The 19782-nt window shown below is 34.3% G+C and overlaps 1 protein-coding gene across 1 annotated transcript in view; it reads right to left on the reverse strand.

The window, feature by feature from the left end:
• Positions 1-6846: 6846 nt before the first annotated feature.
• The window catches only part of LOC144972775 (5-phosphohydroxy-L-lysine phospho-lyase-like), a 12961-nt gene continuing 25 nt past the window's right edge, over positions 6847-19782 (reverse strand). Inside the window, exons 1-11 of the mRNA XM_078914395.1 lie at positions 19302-19782; positions 17412-17530; positions 15968-16127; positions 15724-15798; positions 14546-14645; positions 13925-14133; positions 11852-11946; positions 10654-10778; positions 9390-9544; positions 8157-8246; positions 6847-7880 (exon numbers count right to left, since the gene is read on the reverse strand). The exon at positions 19302-19782 is cut by the window's right edge and continues 25 nt beyond it. Coding sequence (XP_078770521.1) covers positions 7586-7880; positions 8157-8246; positions 9390-9544; positions 10654-10778; positions 11852-11946; positions 13925-14133; positions 14546-14645; positions 15724-15798; positions 15968-16127; positions 17412-17530; positions 19302-19363 — 1485 coding nt within the window. The 5' untranslated portion in view covers positions 19364-19782 and the 3' untranslated portion in view covers positions 6847-7585. The remainder of the gene's footprint in view (positions 7881-8156; positions 8247-9389; positions 9545-10653; positions 10779-11851; positions 11947-13924; positions 14134-14545; positions 14646-15723; positions 15799-15967; positions 16128-17411; positions 17531-19301) is intronic.

Genomic DNA, 19782 nt, shown 5'->3' on the forward strand with positions numbered 1-19782 from the left:
CTGACACAAGCACAGGTCCCCACTAAGAGTACAGTACATAACAGAGAGATGATTTACAAGGGAAAAAAATATCATCTTCGAAAACTATAACTATACATTTGACCGTTTCCCCCTCATCTAAGGACTGCGACAAGGGAAAAGACAAGACTAAGTAATCTCATTCCAAGACAAAGCAATTGGAAAACAGATGTAGGTGGATAGACGACGTATTAAGTACCTCCCTACCCCTTATGGGAGGTTTTGCTTGTCTTTGATTGATACTAAAACTCGTTGCATTGTATTCCTTTAGCTTTAAGCTAAGATGAGGTAGGGAATGGTGTGCGTGATGCTGAAAGCAAATAATATCATTTTTGATTTTGCCATAACAATAATGTAGCGAGAACAGTAATTTTAGAGGCTTATTGTAGTCAACGATGGAACCTACATTTCCTCTAAGTAGTGAAAAATGTTTCTTATAGATTGATACCACGCAAATTATCTGTTGTTTCCATCAGTTTTATGTTTTTAAGGGTTTTACGGCGCTTGCAACACATTCAGGTCATATCAGCGCCAGTAAAAAGGAAGAAAATGGGATAGTAAAAAGTTCTAGAATTACAATTAAAGCACAAAAGAAAAGGTGAGACAAAGGGGAATTGGTTCAAATAGGGAACAGGTGTAGATTCCAAGAGCACACCACCAAAGTACTTAGTTTGAGATCATCTAAAAGTCTCATCCAGACACAAGCACAGGTCCCAACTAAGAGGAATACACTCAAATGTTTCTTCTTCTAGGTTCCATGCCTGGTCCAGGCTTCGGATACTGCATGAATTATCTCTCTCCATTCCTCCCTGTCTCTTGCCTTTTCAAACAGCTCTTGGATTGTTAGGCTGGTGAAGCCCTTCAGTTGGTCTATGAGTGTTTTTCTTTGTCTCCCCCGGGCGCGTTTACCAGGTATTTTTCCACAACTTGCCAGGTATTCATTCTTATCTTTCCTTACTATGTGTCCGAAAAAGGATAGTTGTCGATCCACTATTAAGGGCATTAGTTTCCTTTGTTGGTATGTTTGTTTTAGCACTTCTTCGTTCGTTTTGTGTGCAGTATACGATATTCTCTGCATCCTTCTCAAGCACCACATTTCAAAAGCTTCAATGTTCTTTTGTGTTTCTGCATTTGTAGTCCAGCTTTCGCATCCGTATAACAAGATTGGCCACACGTAGCACTTCAAGACTCGGAATCTAATCCCGAACGACATCTGTTTGTTTTTCAAAATGTTTCCCAGGTCCATGAAGGCCTGTTTGGCTTGAGTTATTCTTGCTCGTATGTCTCGGTTACATCTTCCATCTGTTGTCACTATTGAACCTAGGTATTTAAAACTTTCTATGTTGGTAAGTTGCTCGCCGTGAATCGTTATATTGCAGGTGTTGTTGTTTTCGGGGTTTTTCTGTATTACCATGCATTCCGTTTTGGTGATATTCACTTCCATTCCCTTGGCTTCACTATCTACTACCACTTTGTCAACAATCTTTTGAAGTTGGATTTCTGATGTTGCAATGAGTACCGTATCGTCTGCGTATCTTATATTATTTATGTTGTGACCTCCCACTTTTATTCCCTCCATATTATTTATGCCCCTCATGATTGTTTCTTGGTATAGATTAAACAGATCTGGTGAGGCAACACACCCTTGACGGACTCCTTTCTTAATAGGAATGGAATTTCCTGTAGAGTTTCCGATTTTGATAGATGCCTGCTGGGTGTAGTATAATGTTTGCATGAGTCTGAGGTCTTTCTCATCAGCGCCAATGGAGTGCAGTTGTTTTAGTATTTCTTCGTGGCGTACTCTATCAAAAGCTTTTTTGTAGTCGACAAAACAGAGGTATAGTGGGGTCTGAACCTGTATAGCTCTTTCACTTAAAACACGGAGGAGGTATATTGCGTTCCTTGTCCCTCTGTCAGGTTGGAATCCATATTGTTCTTCTGCGATTTCGGGGTTAATCTTATTCCTTAGCCTGTTGATAATTATACGCAACAGTATTTTGTTGATGTGGCTTATTAAACTTATAGTTCTAAAATTTTCGCATCTGACTGCACCTGCTTTCTTTGGTATTGCTATGAAAATAGAGTTACAGAGATCTTCTGGAATTTTCCCAGTATTGTATATATTGTTGAATAATATGTGAAGTTCATCAATTGCTAGATCTCCTAGGCTTTTTAATACCTCTACAGATATTTCATCAGGGCCTGTTGCTTTACCATCCCTCATTCGTTCCATGGCATGTTCAATTTCACTTTTGGTGATGTTTGGTCCGCTTAATGGTTCTTTGAATTTCAGTGGTGGTTCATTTCTATTTGGATCATTGTACAGTTCAACAGAACAACATATAGAAAGCCGATGGGTAGAATACATAGGCGAACTGTACAATGATCCAAAAAACTCAAATGTTTACAAATCATATAATATAATATGTAAACTAAACATAATACAATGCATAACAGAGAGATGATTTACAAGAAAAAAAATATCATCTCCCAAAACTATAATATACATTCGACTGTTTCCCTCCCAGCCAGCCAAGTAACTCCGGCAAGGATCAGGACAAAACTAAGTAATCTCATTCCAAGACAATGACAGGAAACAATTGAAAAACGGGTATGGGGGGGGGGGGGGGGGGGGGGGGGAATAGAAGACACAGCATGTACCTCCCTGCCCACTATGGGAGTTGTTTCCATGTTTTTGTTTTTGTTTTTAAGGGTTTTACGGCGCTTGCAACACATTAAGGTCATATCAGCGCCAGTAAAAAGGAAATGGGATAGTAAAAAGTTCTAGAATTACAATTAAAGCAAAAAAGAAAAGGTGAGACAAAGGGGAACTGGTTCAAATAGGGAACAGATGTAGATTCCAAGAGCACACCGTCAAAGTACTTAGTTTAAGATCACCTAAAAGTCTCATCCAGACACAAGCACAGGTCCCAACTAAGAGGAATACACTCAAATGTTTACCAATCATATAATATAATATGTAAACTAAACATAATACAATGAATAACAGAGAGATGATTTACAAGAAAAAAATATCATCTCTCAAAACTATAACTATACATTCGACTGTTTCCCTCCCAGCCAAGGAACTCCGGCAAGGATCAGGATAAAACTAAGTAATCTCATTCCAAGACAATGACAGGAAACAATTGGAAAACGGGTATGGGGGTATAGAAGACATAGCATGTACCTCCCTGCCCACTATGGGAGGTCAGGATCCCCACCCAGGAGTTGTTTCCATCAGAACCCCGCTGATAAGTTTTGATAATAATATAAATTAATATGCTTCTTATGGGCATATTCACCATTCTCACCATTCTCTTTAGTTCAGTTTATAAACAATATATAAATATATATATATATTGTACCATAAGTCGTTATCATTCAGTTAAATAATAATACTCCATCAAGCTTAACTAGAATTTTCAAATGTAGGAACGACAACTTCCTCATTCGTGTATTATTCGATAATAATTTATGGGGAAATAAAACAGATCTTTGAGTGTGTAATTACATAATACATAGATCAGAGAATGAGAGAGAGAGAGAGAGAGAGAGAGAGAGAGAGAGAGAGAGAGAGAGAGAGAGAGAGAGAGAGAGAGAGAGAGAGAGAGAGAGAAAGAGAGAGAGAGTTGTCTCATTCAAATAGAATCTAACAGTTTAATCATTGTATGTAACAAATATATAGGTCCTAATAAAAATTAGGTTCAAAATGCTTAGTACAAATGTGTTATAGGTCAGGATAAAAAGGCGTATCTTAACAATGATGTATGCCATTGATTTACAATTTACACACCAATCAAGGCTTAACCTTGTTTGAAACATTCCAGTCTCCATTTGTTAATCACAGCTCAACTATGGATCTAACACTAACATCTTTTAATGCTTTTGCTTTGTTTGTTTTTAAGGGTTTATGGCGCTTGCAAAACATTTAGGTCATTTCAGCACCACTAAAAAGGAAGAAAATGGGAAATAAAAATCTAGATTTACAATTGAAATTACACAAGAAAAAGTAAGACAAAGGGGAATAGTTTAAATAGGGAACAGATGTAGATTCCAATTGTTTGTTTCTTTTTAAGAGTTGTACGGCGCTTGTAACACATTTAGGATATATCAGCGCCAGTAAAAAGGAGGATGTGATAGTCAAAGAATTTTGGAATTACAGTTAAAGCACCCAAGGAAAAGTAAGACAAAGGGGAATGGTTCCAATCGGGAACATATGTAGATTCCAAGAGCAGACTATCAGCGTATTTAGTTTGAGATCACCTAAAAGTCTCATCCATACACAAACACAGTTCCACACTAAGAGGAATACATTCAAATGTTTACAACCATTATTTTTTTTTTAAAAAGAAAGAAAAAAAAAACCAATACATAACACAATCATGATGTACAAGGGAAAGAAATATAATCTCCCAAAATTAACACTACACCTTCGAATGTTTCACCCTCAGCCTAGACCCCCGACAATGGTCAGGACAAAAACCAAGTGATCCCATTCCAAAGCAAAGACAGAAAGCAACTCAGAAAACAGATATATGGGGATAGAAGACACAGCAAATGACCTCTTGCCCACCATGGGAGGTCAAAAGGCCCCATCCAGTAAGATCTGTAAACAACTCAACAACTGACTTTTTTAATTCTGCTGAGATGACCTTAAGTATCACAAGCGTTGTAAAACTGGCCAAATACAACATAATATATAATTTAGCAGCATGTAAAAACATTTCTTTTGTCTACAACACAGCTCATCAACTGGAAATGTTGATAAAATCCTAAAACTGATAGAAAAGGTTTTTAACAACACAAAAAAAAAAAAATAACTCAATAAATAAATTGTATTTTAACCATCAGAATTGTTTACCCATTTAATGGATTGAATGTTGTAATTCCACAGATGCGAACTCCTGAAGTTTATATTTTTTTAAAAAGGATATTGACAGGCTTTGCGAAAACATCACCAGGAGTCAAAGCCTTATAAACAGACATAAGAAGAAAAAGGCCACACGACATCGGTTAGACTCTGAAATGCTGGCATGGAGATTTTAAATCAACTTTCTTATTTTTTCCATTCTTAATAAGAATCTTATGTTTTTTAGATTTTCTTCCAGCAACAGGTATTCACTCAGGTTGTTTTTGATAGAGTGTATATATCTTTTTCTTTAAACAAATATATAATTTTTTGGGACAAAATATTCATTTATTTATTTTATTTCATATTTATATATATATATAAATGTTTTTTTTTAAATAAACAAACATTGAAAAAATATATAATCAAGGATAAATCTTTATAGGGGATTGTTTAGGTTTCGAAATTACTCACCAGTTTGCAAGAGGTTGGTGAGTGATTTCATATTATTTCTATTTTGACATTGAGGAAATAATATTCAAACAATGACCACAATACATTCACATAACATCCACAATCTAGCCCTTGTTGAATTTGGGTTTTTAAAATCATTTTTCGACACATGATGATGATGCAAATACGAAATACTTTCTGCTATTTTATAAAATCAGAACGCAATTCAAACTACTTTAAATTCAAATGAAATTCATTTTAAAATAACAAATTCATTAAAATTGCAGTACTACATATAGTAAAGTCCAGTAAAAGCAAAAACATAATCTCTGGATTAAAATATAAAAATAAAATAAATGCACATGTGTGAAAATAGCATAACGACATGACATCCAAGAATGATCTCTCACAAAAATAAAATTATGACTAAAAGTTTATTGGAGGCCAATAATATACATAAAATATAATTATCTACCGGAAGCTAAAACAATAAGATGAAAAGAAAAACAATTCAATTTATGACATTTTGCGGGCCCAATTTTCATTTCAAAATTAAATCTAAGTACACCTCATGACATAATTGGTATTAAATCAGAAAAATGATTTTGGCTATAAAAATCTTATTTGAGAGTCTGTATATACAGAATGATTATAATGGGTTAAGATCTTCAACATGTGATTGTAAAGGTAGGTTACTTTTAAAATGGTCACATAAAGAATTGACTATGAAAGAACAATTACACAAAACAACAAGAACCGCAAACAGGCCTGTAAATCGTCTGAAACTTTATTTTAATTTTAATCATCTGTGACTTCAGCAGAAATTGATAATAGTTAATAGTACTGACATGTCAAAGATCGACAATTAAAATGACAAAAGAAATGAATCTACCTCAAGGAATGTGCGGAAGGTCTCCCAAGGTCACTTCCGCGATCTACAAATGTTTCGGGCATGTTGCAGAATCGTTTTGATGTAGTATTTCTTCTTTGTCTTAAGGAGAAAGCGGCTCAATAATCGTTTTTCTTGCACACGAAGTAAAGAAATTAAGATGTAGCAAAACAAAACAACCATCTGTTCGGGTTCCGAATTAAATATTCGCTTTTACATTTAAAAATTCACCAAAAAATCTTGCCGGCAATGTTCCGACGAACAATCATAAATTACAAAAGAATAGTGATGTCGAGAAATGTATGTCGGAGAAATTACAAAGACTTATAGCAAGTTATGTCCAATTGGTGGGTGAAGAAATGAAAATAAGACACACTGTGTGTTGGGGCAACTGTGGGCGCGGTGAAGTGAGAGGTTACAGATAACCATCACGAAACAGGGAATCTCCTTGATTGTCACAACGAATGAAGTATAGAGAAAGAGAGGTAAGGAGAGATGGCATCGGTATACAACATAACTAGGGTATTGGGCTATATGTTTCAGTATTGTCATCCATGGTTTTATGTTTCCCATAATCTCTAATTTTAATTTAGGCTTCTTTTTTTTTTATACCCGAGAAAATAATTTCTTTAAATTTATTCTTGTATAATATTATTGTATATTATAATGAAGTATGAGAATAATGCATTGTCTGATTTTGGGCAATTGCCTGAAGATTTAGAGGCCTGCACATATAAAATATAGCGGTGTTATTGTTTTATATAACTGCTTAATCTACCTCATATTCTGGATAAAGAAAAGATTGTTAGCATTTTCCTGTTAATGTATCGTCATGATCAATTTATAATCTTCTATGATCCTAAATTTGTCTACTAAAATTGAAACTTTAAAACAAAATAAATAGTTAATCCTCATTTCTGATTTTTTTTAAAAAGAAGAAAAAGAAAAAAAGAAAAAACAAAAGAAAATAGTTTCTGCTGTGCCAAACAATCAATCTCCAGCTCAACGATAAGAACATTATTTTGATGAGAAAAACAACGAAGGAAGTTATTAAGCTAGTTAATGGTATGCCAATGAAAATGAAACAAACAAAAAGATGTAGATGTGCATCTTGAAATTGTCACCAAATTTTATCGTTATGTAACAGACTTCATTGTTGACAAAATCACAATTAACTTTAATTCTATTCTCAAAGTAGATGCAAAATTTTCCCCATTATATTAATAAAATGAATAGATCCAATTTAGGCTAAAACCTTGTGGTTAAGTTCTAGAACTGCATTTAGCCACTTCTTTCCAAGTTCATGCAACACAAAAAGGCACCAAAGACGATAACAAAAATCTCTATCTCTAAACAAGAATTCATCCATTTTATCAATGGACTACTGCTACTTGTGATGTGACTGACTGCACTTCTCTAGTTTTCTTCAAGGGTGGTTCCTCTGAATCTGCACTATTGGTTGTTTTTCCTTCTGCATCATGTTGCCTTTTTTCCCCATTAAGATTGTTGTGGTTCTTATTGAGACCAGCAGAAATTTCCTTCAGAATGTTGTCTAACTGTGATACAAGTGTGTCCACATTTTCCAAATTGAAACACATTGGTGGCTTGAACTTGATAACATTCTCATCTGGGCCGTCGCGACTTATTAAAATTCTCTCCTCTTTCATCCTAAGGAAAGTAAAAATTAATATAAAATAAGCTTTCCTACTTAAACAAGCTTATTTGTATTGCATTAAGACATCCCTTATGATAATTATTATGATAGCATTGAAAAGATATTGCAGATCGTTAGTAATTGAAGTTCTTCATTGTAATACATTTTAAGGAAAACCACACAAAAGAAAATAAAGAAAAACAGATTTTTTTTTAAATCATTAATATAATTTTGTTTTTTTCCCCCTTTCATTCAAAGGCATCACGTTTTTTATAGGATTATATACCTACCTTGTTACTACAAATGCTGCTTCTTCCGTGGCAGGCACTCTTGTTTGGCGATCCTTTACTAAGTCTAATCCCCAGAACATACCCATTCCCCTGAAAATATTTTTTTTAAAATTAAAATAGTGATCATTACAATCATTTATAAAATGGGGAAGGTGAAAAAAAGAAATCGAAATAAAAATAATAGATTAGTGGAAAAGAAAAAATGAGAACGAGGAAATGGAAAACGGGTGAAAGGAGGTGTTACATAATATACTTGAAGTCAGTAAAATCTCACATATTATCATCTTAATATTATATTTTTGATTTTTGAAGGATGATAAGAAACATCACTTTTATGGCTGCCTTATCAGCTCCAAGTCTTTGTGTACAGAGAAAAGAAATAAATAATATGACTATGCTTAAAAATTACAGCCATAAAGGTAGGATCCATGATCTCAAATCTTCTCTTTAACAATAGAATGTGGTCCGTGTTTTATACAGATAACTAACATTGAACAATATTGAGTAAAGCTATTTTAATATATATTGTCTTCAAAATATATAAAATAAAATAATTAATCGATTTAATAAATAAATTAATTAATTAATTAATAAATAATTTTTTTTTAAATAAAAAAATAAATAAAATTCCCTCATTTGCCCCATTGAAAAAATGTGTCTTCATGGTTTATTAGGGAAGATTGAAATCTTCAGGCATCAGCCACACTGCAACGCTATGAAGTGAGCTAGGATGAGGAGGTACCGTGATTGTCAACATAGCAAGAAGTGAAGACCATACCACTTTGTGATGATATAAAAAAAACTAAAGCAAAGAGCTATCCTGTTAAGGTAAAGGCTACCCCTAACCAAAAAACTTACCATAATTCAGCGACTAAGCCTCATAAAAAACATTACTCTATGTGTAATTAAGGACCATGCAATTAAAAGTAAATCAATCTTTAGGTGTGTCCTTGCTCTACTTCATCTCAAGGAGTGATACTGAGAGGTCGGGCTAAATCATAAAATTGCATTACATTGTATACATTGATTGTACAACAAATATCAGGCCAATAACAGATCAGTCTTTCTTTTTTTTTTATCTAATAAAAGATTCTTTTGATCTTTTTTTATTTTATTTTTTTTTTAATAATTGTCTTTCTTTCTTCTTTTTTTTTTTTTTTTGCAAAATTATGTTTCATACAAGTCCATCAAAAGAAGAAAAAAAAAGAAAAAATCAACAGCAAATTCCCTCACCTGATTTCACCAATGATATCATGCCTCTCCTTGAGAGCAGTCAGTTTCTCTTTCATCTTCTCACCAACTTGCAAGGCATTCTCCTTTAATTTGTCTTTTTCTATGGTCTCCAAGACGGCTAGGCCTACAGCACAGGATACAGGATTACCACCATACTGCAGTATAAAAACAATGTCATGACGGAAAAGGACTAGTTTTGATAACCACACTTTTAATTATAAGAATATCAGTAACTGATTAAGCTTAAACACAAGTGGATCATAGAAATTGAAAACTTAATTTAATTTCTTTTTTTTTTTAATCAATATGGATATTCTTGTGTCATTACAACTGGTAAAATCATAAAACTTGTTTTTACTTTACACTTAAAATTCATAAAAATTTAAAGCTTATTCCACGAAAATCAACTGACCAGGAACATCCCCCATTCAACTCCACATGTATGCTAACTTGTACTTAAAATAGGTCCGATTTCATACTAGTTTGCACAACGATTACATTGTTTACACTTTTGCATCACTAACATTGATTTTATACATAATCTAATAAACCTCATAAACACGTTATTCTCACAATTAATATTGCAAGTTATTGTAGTGTATGGTACAATTGGCAAGAAAGCATTTTTTAAAATAAAAAGATTCCAGAAAAAGAGAACAATTTTTAAATTTAAGTGAGCCCAATAAGAGATATGAGGATCTATAATATGATGTTTTTTTTAAACAACTCTTCTTGTGTGTGTGTGTGAGAGAGAGAGAGAGAGAGAGAGAGAGAGAGAGAGAGAGAGAGAGAGAAGAAGAGAGAGAGAGAGAGAGAGAGAGAGAGAGAGAGAGAGAGAGAGAGAGAGAGAGAGAGAGAGAGAGAGAGAGAGAGAGAGAGAGAGAGAGAGAGAGAGAGAGAGAGAGAGAGAGAGAGAGGGGGGGGGGGGGGGGTAGGGAGAGGGAGAATGCACTTCAAAATTCTCGCAATTACCTTTAACAGATAACAGCCTGAGTTAAGGGACAGTCAAGGACTCTCTCATGGACACTTTTATCAATATCATCCCTACTGATTGCTAACATTGCTTCACAACAATACTTCACCCGACCAATAACAAAAATAAAAGTATCAGACTTCTACCACAGATAAAAATATGATTCAATGTTTTAATAACCAATGATGAGAAGAAGAACATTTGCCTTTAGTACTTTTTGATTTTAATGCAAGGCTTCAAGGTGAATTTATGAACATCATAAAAAAAATTTTTAAAAGAAAAAAATCATACCGTATTGAAATATTCCACTCCACAGCCTTCAAAACTCTTGGCAATTTCCCTAGTTGTAACGACAGCAGCAATGGGATGACCATTACCCATAGGTTTACCAATCGTGACAATGTCTGGTTCACAGTCTTTGATGATGCAAATTAGAAAAGGAAAATGAATAATAAAACTAAAAACTGCACACACAAAAAAAAAAACTAATTAAAATTTTTTTTAAAAAATTATTAAATAAAAACGCAAACGTGTTGTAATCAAATTCTAGTATTGTCTGAAGATACTTGGACTAAAAGCAATGAAATCGAATTTGTAATGGAGCTATGAGCATTTTCTGAAGTCAAATCAATTTCAATAATCTCAGCCCAGTGTCATCACCATGTATTATAATTAAGCTGTTTTTATTTTAATCTTGAGAATATTCCAAGTTTTTTATAGCATATCAGTCTAAGCTTTTGATATCCACCTCTTAACCTTGTGCAATTTTTTGAGCCAAATCTACATTATGCAATTTGTGGCCTGACAGCTCAAATATGACGGTTTTATTTTATACTGAGAGTTGACTTTGGTTATCTACGTCTTTTCATTAGAGATTGTCATATTGAACACTCATGAAACTGGTCTCATTTTTATATCATAGTTACGCAAATCCAAAATGTTCTTACAAATACGTAGGAATGAATAAGGGGTTTTTCACATGAAATGAGATAACAACTTATGCATCTTAATCAATAATCAAATTTTTAAAAACGAATTAAGCAGTAACTTAAGCTTAAGCTTTTATATAGTGAAATATTCTCTAAACATGCTCAAAGCGCTTTACAAGAGGTCCCAAACCAATGGCAACACTTAACATATTGGACATTATGCGATATTACAAAAAAAAATTTCCAGAGACACAATGCTGTTAATGGTCAGATACTCATTTCACACCTGACTACAGTGAGAGAAGGTGAGTAAAGAGCCTTTTCCAAGGATTCAACTATGCATCACTCAGAGTGGGACTCAAACCCAGGACCTTCTTATCCGAAGGCGTCTCATGCCACTAGATCACATTGATGCACAAATCATCTCCCTGTAGATATGACCAGAAGAAAAAAAAAATCGTACGACAAAAGGCTGCTGAGCAAGAAAACAAATAAATAAAAGGGCCAAAAAAAATTGGTTCAACATTTTTTGGCAAAAGACAGAAAAATGACATGTCTACCTTGTTTTTGAAATGACCACATGTGAGTGCCGACTCTCCCAAAGCCAACCTGCACTTCATCAGCAATACACACTCCACCTGCAGCATGTACAGATCTAAAAAAAAAAAAGCATAGGAAAGAAATATCGAATTATTGACAATAGTTTTAATCTAAATGATGAATTAATTCATCGTTCGGGCAAGATATAGATAAAACAGAATCAAATGAGTTCTAGAAATCCAACTTTGCATGAAAATGTACTCTTCTTCCATTGCCAGATGAAATCAGTCAAATATCTCATAAAAATTGTTGACAAAATAAATTTTCCCCGTGATATCATAAAGATAGAGAGAGATGTTTTTTGTTTTTAAGGGTTTTACAGTGCTTGCAACACATTTAGGTTATATCAGCGCCAGTAAAAAGGAAGAAAATGAAATAGTAAAAAGTTTTAGAATTACAATTAAAGCACCCAAGAGAAAGTAAGACAAAGGGGAATGGGAACAAATAGGGATCAGATGTAGATTCCAAGAACATACCACCAATGTACTTAGTTTGAGATCAACTATGTCTCATCCGGACACAAGCACAAAATCCAACAAAGAGGAACACACTCAAATGCTTACATTATACATTAAAAATAACAAATATAATAATACACAACAGAGAGATGATTTACAAGGAAAAAAATATCATCTCCCAAAACAATAACTATGCATTTGACTGTTTCCCTCTCAGCCAGGACTCCGACGAGGGCCCGGAAAAAAAAACCAAGTAATCTCATTCCAAGACAAAGACAGAAAGCTTGTTGGATAAGGGGATAGAAGACACCGTTTGTACCTCCCTGCCCGCTATGGGAGGTCAGGATCCCCACCCAGATAGATAGAGAGAGAGAGAGAGAGAGAGAGAGAGAGAGAGAGAGAGAGAGAGAGAGAGAGAGAGAGAGAGAGAGAAGAGAGAGAAGAGAAAGAGAGAGAGAGATAGAGGAGAGAGAGAGAGAGAGAGAGGAGAGAGAGAGAGGAGAGAGAGAGAGAGAGAGAGAGAGAGAGAGAGAGAGAGAGAGAGAGAGAGAGAGAGAATGAGAATGAGAGAATAAAGGAGGAGAGAATACATCCAAAGCCGCTTTATTGGAACTGTACATTCGGCTGTAGCAGTTTAAATCAAGGAAAACAAAATTAATTAGGCCTTTCCACCACAGCATCATAAGATTCCATGAAGGAATAAAGTATATAAAAAATCCATCAAACAGGATGTCTGATGTCAACAGGAATCACCAATGTTGTCCAAGTGAGCAAATTGGGGGCTAATAATCTTGCCCAAGGATAAAAATGAAAGTGCCTGAAGCAGGGCTCGAACCTGGGACCTTCCGGATTGCAGTGCAATGATTAACCACTCAGCCACTTCGCCCCCTAAATTAAGGAATGTTCCATTGAATTATGGCCTATATAATTGGAAGAATATACACCATTGTAGTACCATGGACTATATCTGCAATGATAAAATCTTTTTATATTTGTGTGTGTGTGTGTGTGTGTGTGTGTGTGTGTGTGTGTGTGTGTGTGTGTATCAGTGTGGCTTTAAGGTCTTCAGTTGTGAGGAGAATGAATCAGCAAAGCAAACATTTAAACAAGCCTGTCATTACACATAATTATACAAGCAATTCAACCTCGCTTGAGATCTGTTTCATTATAATCTACAGTGCATTTCAAAAGGTCAATATCATAGCTTTGTTTTTCTTTTGGATACCTACATCGAAAATGATACTGAGTAATAGTAGTAGAAAGAGAGGAGGAGGATGAGGAAGGAGTGGAGGAGGAAAAGGAAATATAGAAGAAGAAATGGATAAATGAAGTTAATCTCATCTTTTATCACCTTACCAACAGCAGACACCTAATCATAATTCAACAATTGCAAGCGTCATAAAACCCTTAAAAACAAAAACATAATTCAACAACCTTTAACAGGTTTTAAAGGACAATTTCATATCTGTTTTTAATCCTTTTTTTTTTCTTTATCGACATTAAAAACAATGGCAGGCCTTCTACTGGTGCCAATTCCCCAACACAAACTCAATTAGCATAATATCCCGAACCAACCTGTAGACTTTCTTCAAATAATCTTTGGGGTAGATGATCTGACCTCCACAACTCTGCATGGACTCGGCAATGTAACAACATACTTTCTTTCCCTCACTTTCCACAGAGGAGATGATACTGTCCACTTCTCCGCTGTACAAATCAGACAATTCAGTTTCATTGAAATCCCTGTCTGTGTACTTTCCTCTGTATGTGTCTGGGCATTCAGCCTATTATATTTTTTTTTTTAAAACACATAAAAAATAATATGGAGATAATCTGACCCAATATAGTCGGTTTGTGTTAAGAAACACGCACACGCACACACACACACGCGCAAGCACACACACACACAATTCAAGACCAGTGAAACTAACTCAACAAAAGTCATCTCTATTCATGTTCAACAATCTGATTTGTTTAATATTGGTATGTTTTGACACATCTGCCAAAATGTTTCCCTTTTGAAAACTGTAATTAACGGACTGTCAAAATATTTATTAAAAACATGGGAATAGCTTTGACATTTTAACAGGAAGGATGAATAGATTTAATAGAACATGAAGAAATAGGCCCATAACTTGATACTAAGATAACAAAACAAGAATTTTACCATGAAACAACAACTTGAACTATACTTACAAAGTGAACAAATGGTGGTTTCTTATGAACTCCATCAACCATTCCATTCAACTTGTAGGTACTGATGTCTATCAATGAGACAACATGGCCGTGGTAAGCCCTGGTAATAGTCGAAATGTTAATGCATACCACATTTAAATAAGCTGTTTAAAATCATTTTCTAATTGGAATTTAATAAAATATCAAGAAAAAAAAAAGGAAAAAAAAAACAAACAAAAAAACTAAGTCAATCGCTTTGAAATTGAGAAATATTGTCAACTTGAGATGTTGATAACAATGACCAAACTATATTTAAGTTCCTTTCAAATAGTATTTAACAAAAAAAAATATATATCTGCAATACAATTTCATTATCTTTAAATGAATGCAATCAGATGTAAACTAATCCAAATGGTTAAGAGCTTATTCCCTAATATCAGGGTCCCAATGGCTGAGAGGTAGAACATTCAACTCACAAACAAAGGGACATCACGAGTACAGTCAAGATTCCATCTTAACCCCCTGCCCACCCAGCAAAGATAGATCTGGTGAATTGCGGCAGACTAGGGTTCTCTTCAAATCCCAAGGGTAGCATGCAATTGTTGCACCCATTTAAAGCTAAAGAGGCCATGCTGAACTCCAGCTCCATGTTCTTTATGACTCAGAAGGACAACATTTTTATTAATTTCCTGAATAGTTATCTCATAACAGAACATTCTATTGTTACAAAATATGACTCCACATATTTCCTACCAGTTATGTATTTCCTCTTGAAACTAGTATTATTATTAACTATTCAGTTTATAATTGATTGTGGCTATATTTCAGTTCTTGCATAATTTTTGTCTGAGAAAGTTAATATAAAATATATTGTATCCATCATTTCACTCTGTCCTGTATCTCCTACTGACCTTATGCAACCATACTATCTAGACATAATTGGAAGTTTGACATTACTTTTTTTTTTCAACCATCCCAGAGATATAATTATCCTTGTATCTTTCTAATCTTGACGGGGTTGTTTTTTTTTATTTTTTTTTTTTTTTATTACTAGAATCTGGGAAACCAAACTTGGATTTAATATTTGCAAACATTGGAGGAAATCAAACAAGAATTTTCTAATGAGCCACCCAAAAATTCTCTAAACTTAAAGTGTTTTTTTCTTATACTTCAATGAATCACCTGGAAAATCATATTACCTTTCCAATGATATGATCTCTGTTGCCTTGGTATGGTGCCTTGCTAAACGAATAGCCAAATCATTAGCCTCAGATCTATAAGCGTAAGTAAAGAAAACAAGTTGAAAGGTGTAACACTTCTGAATAGCATGCTTTAATGCTTTACAGCAACATGAGTTTCTTAATTTCAATTCATCAAAACAACATAAAACAACTGTTAACTCAATTTGTGAGGAAAAGCAATCCAGAAAGTTTGAATACTTACCCTGAATTGGTGAAGTAAACAACGCATAGCTTTTCTGGCATTGTGGATGCCAACTTTTTGGCCAGGAGTACAATGTTGTCATGCAAAAACCTGGAATTTGTATTTAAAACCTTCATTTGGGCGGTGGCTGCTTCCACAACTCTAGGATGACAGTGACCAACTAATTGAGTTAAAGGGGAAAGAGAAAATAATGAACAGGTTTATAGAGCATAATTGAAATCATATTAATCTTATTTCATTTTATTCTCTGAAATGAACTAAATCTAATCATTCAAATTGACCCAGATACTAAAGAGATGCAGATGTAATTCACCATGACTTTACTGTGTTCTTGTGAACTCATCTAATATGTTTGCCAAGTGATGTAAGAAATAAGATTACCGTTTTTATCAGTGCTTGTGAAAAGAACATATGTAGCAAAGATTGTAATCTAAGACTATATTTTTAAGGACATGAAGTGTCAGATCAACAAGCAATGCTACCTAAGTAGCATTAACAAGAGTAGTAATATGATTGTTAATTGAAATGAGCACGTTTTGAAGTAATAAACAAAAATGAATATAACAGCTTCAAAAAAGAACAAAAAGCCAAACACTGAGCATTTCAGGTTCAAAACCCTTCTTCGGCCAACAAGAAAAAAAAACCAAAAACAATCAACACATAAACAATAAAAAGCCAGACAGCAGAGACTCTGCCATTAAATAATGTTCACTGAAGAACGGTTTTGAGCCTGAAACCGTCTGTGTTTAGTATTTTATTATTATTATTTTTTTAAAACTGTTATATTCATTTTTGTTTATTATTATTTACAGGCCACAGCTTCTCGCAGTTTAATATCACTTTGAACTTTTTTATAGCGCATGTTCATAAATTCACCATGACCCCTGCCTCAAAAATGCTTCACTTGAATCAAATTTACATAAGAAACTGCTAGGCATTCCTTTTGTGTTCACACCCTTACAATCTATATTACTGTCATTGCCTATTGTTAGGTACTCATTCACACCTGTGTCAATTGTAGAAAACACATTCATAAAAAGCAATATCATCCAGTTAAAATAACAAGTATATGAAAGAAGTGTTTGGGCAGCTATAAACGTTAAATTGTTTGGGTTTTAGTAAAGATTGTAACTCCAGCTTTGATCTTTCTATGAAATGGCGGATATAACCATGGTTCTCATTTGGCAAGACTTAGATGTAATGGGTCACATCATTATCAAAATAGTACCAGCTTGAGAACGAATGTCTGAAATCTTGTCCGTAATCTGTAAGATGGACTGGATTGTGATGATGATGATGATGATGATGATGATGATGATGATGATGATGACAATGGTGATCATGATTATTAAAATTTTCGTTATAATCATCACTAAAAATAACAACAACACAAGCAATGAAATACAAAAATATGAATAATTTTATAAGTATATCTTTCACACACCATGGCAGACGTTATTAATGCAGTCGAGATGAGCCTGATCTGCTTCATCATACATGTACTGTCCTTCCGCTCTAACAATCTTTAGAGGATCTGACTTGAAGAATAGTGTACATGATGGGCTGCAAGATAGAATTTATAAAATCAAAAGTTGAAACCAATAAAAAGTATCAAAGAAAGAAATAATAAATCACTCATTAACTGAAAATTTCTGATTTATGGTTCTCTTGCACTTGCAAATCTTTTGGAATGGATTAGGCTAATCTTCAAAAAAAACTTCCAACAGACATGAAAGACAGACCAACAAAGGTTTTAGTTCAAGAGGAATTGAGACAAGAGACAGTAAAGCTCAACCCCGATAGCTCAGGTTGTTGGTGCAATGCCTTATCCAGTCAGCTACTTAACACATTTCCATACCAATTGAAGGGAGTAAGATCCAGGTCTCACACATCAAAGGTCCTGAACAATGAATCAAGCATGACTTTTGATTGTGACAAAAAAAAAGGGTACTAGGACTAGAAACATTTTTTCACAAGGGCTGATAGCGAAACAGAAGAACAGAAATTCCAAGCCGTGTTGAGAGGTTATAATTTCATGTTTATTAAGTGAAAAAAGTGCTGTGTCATAGTCAAAGCGCATCTTGTTAACAAGACCGGACCTCGCAGTCATCAAAATGTGGAATCTGTTATGCACTCTCTTTGTCTACAAGCCATCATCATGTCACTGTTCAACTAAGTGATGACCATGGTCGATAAAATGAAATGGAGTGATGGGTGCCTAAAGTGGTGTTAATTGCAATTTCAAACTAAAATCAAAAATCTTGATCCATAACTTTCGTAAAGAACATTTCGAGCACAAATATCAAGCATCCATTAAAACCTGAAATACATTTTAGTTCAATTGCTGTTGTATCAAAACGTTTAAAAGTTTCGTTTCTATTTTGCTAGATAGTAATAAATCATATTTTCCTCTCATCACCTTGATGACACAATCTAAGTTATCTGAAATTAAGTAATGTAAGTCATTTTCCTTAATTATCCAGCTTACTTGGTAATACCAGATATTTATCACCAAATCTATGACAAAGAAAGATTTTTTTTGTCAATTCTAATAAAAAGTAATTCGCCATCACTGTGTCATACATTTGTCATAAACTGATGTAGTCTGATCAGAATCGAGTTTTAAAAAACTCTCAAATCACCTTGATTTGATTGGCCCGTCATCGCTATTTAATACAAAGTTTGACTCCCTCTCTCAGACCCATAATTACACCTAATAACATGCGCACGTAAAACACAAATATAAACACACATTTTTCCATTAACTCAAAACCTTTAAATGAAGGTAAATTGAAAAGGTTTAAAATCAAAATTGCACAAATGCTTCAACAAAAACCATTTTGAATTGAAAACAAGCCTTCATTTAAAAACTAGTTGACTGGTCTAAAATGGAAATGATGGCATTCTCTGTGAAAAGTCTCTCTAGCAGATGAAAAATCTGTGGTTTAACTATATTATATTTATATCCCTCTATTTTTCCCATGTCCAGAGTTTACTCGAATGAATTACACCAAAAATAAATAAATACATTTAAAAAAAAGAACCGTTACTGAAGAGAGTCACGACAATTCTGTGCCTTAGTATTTAAGTAAACAAGAAAAAGAAAAAATCAGCAACACAAAATGAAATGAAGTTTATGGTCGGAGATTAGTGAGTGGATCACTTGACATGATCCAGCCCGGGTATCAATAGTAACAACCGGCAATGGGCAATGGGCCGTAACGATGAATACAAACACGACGATGATACGAGCAAAGTCTATGCCTCGGTCTGATTTACATTACACAATCATTTCATTTCAACTCATAATAAGAGGAACCGTAAAACTACTCACCCTATGTGATTTTGTCGCAAACGCAAGGTTTCCTCCTTTGAAATTTTGGAACCGCCGTCCATGTCTTGACTTCGACACTATATATCAGTACCTAATGATCTATCTCGGATTTTTTAACGACCGCAAGTGCCGTGTTCGGACATAAATACGTTGCTGCTGTGTGTTACGTAGTAGCGTGAAATTATGGCAGATAAAGGCAACACAGCTGTTTCCCAGCGCTACCAAGGTAGACTATCCAATCAAGCGACTGTGTGTGAGATCGAGAACGTGAGTGAAAAGTGAAGGTAAAATGGTGATTTCCTCTTGAATCACTGATGGTGCATTTAATCCGTTTTCTATTTCACACTCACTGAAAACTGAATGTTTGATTCTGTTCCTCACCTTGTCGCTTACCTATGTGTATTGTGTAAGTGTTAATCTTCTTGATCAACACTAAACACACTCCACGCCCCCTACTTTGGCACATTGGCTTAGCCCAACG

This window comes from Berghia stephanieae, chromosome 5 (assembly GCF_034508935.2).
Source record: "Berghia stephanieae isolate SIO BIC M18660-M18661 chromosome 5, UCSD_Bste_1.3, whole genome shotgun sequence".
Taxonomy (NCBI): domain Eukaryota; kingdom Metazoa; phylum Mollusca; class Gastropoda; order Nudibranchia; family Aeolidiidae; genus Berghia; species Berghia stephanieae.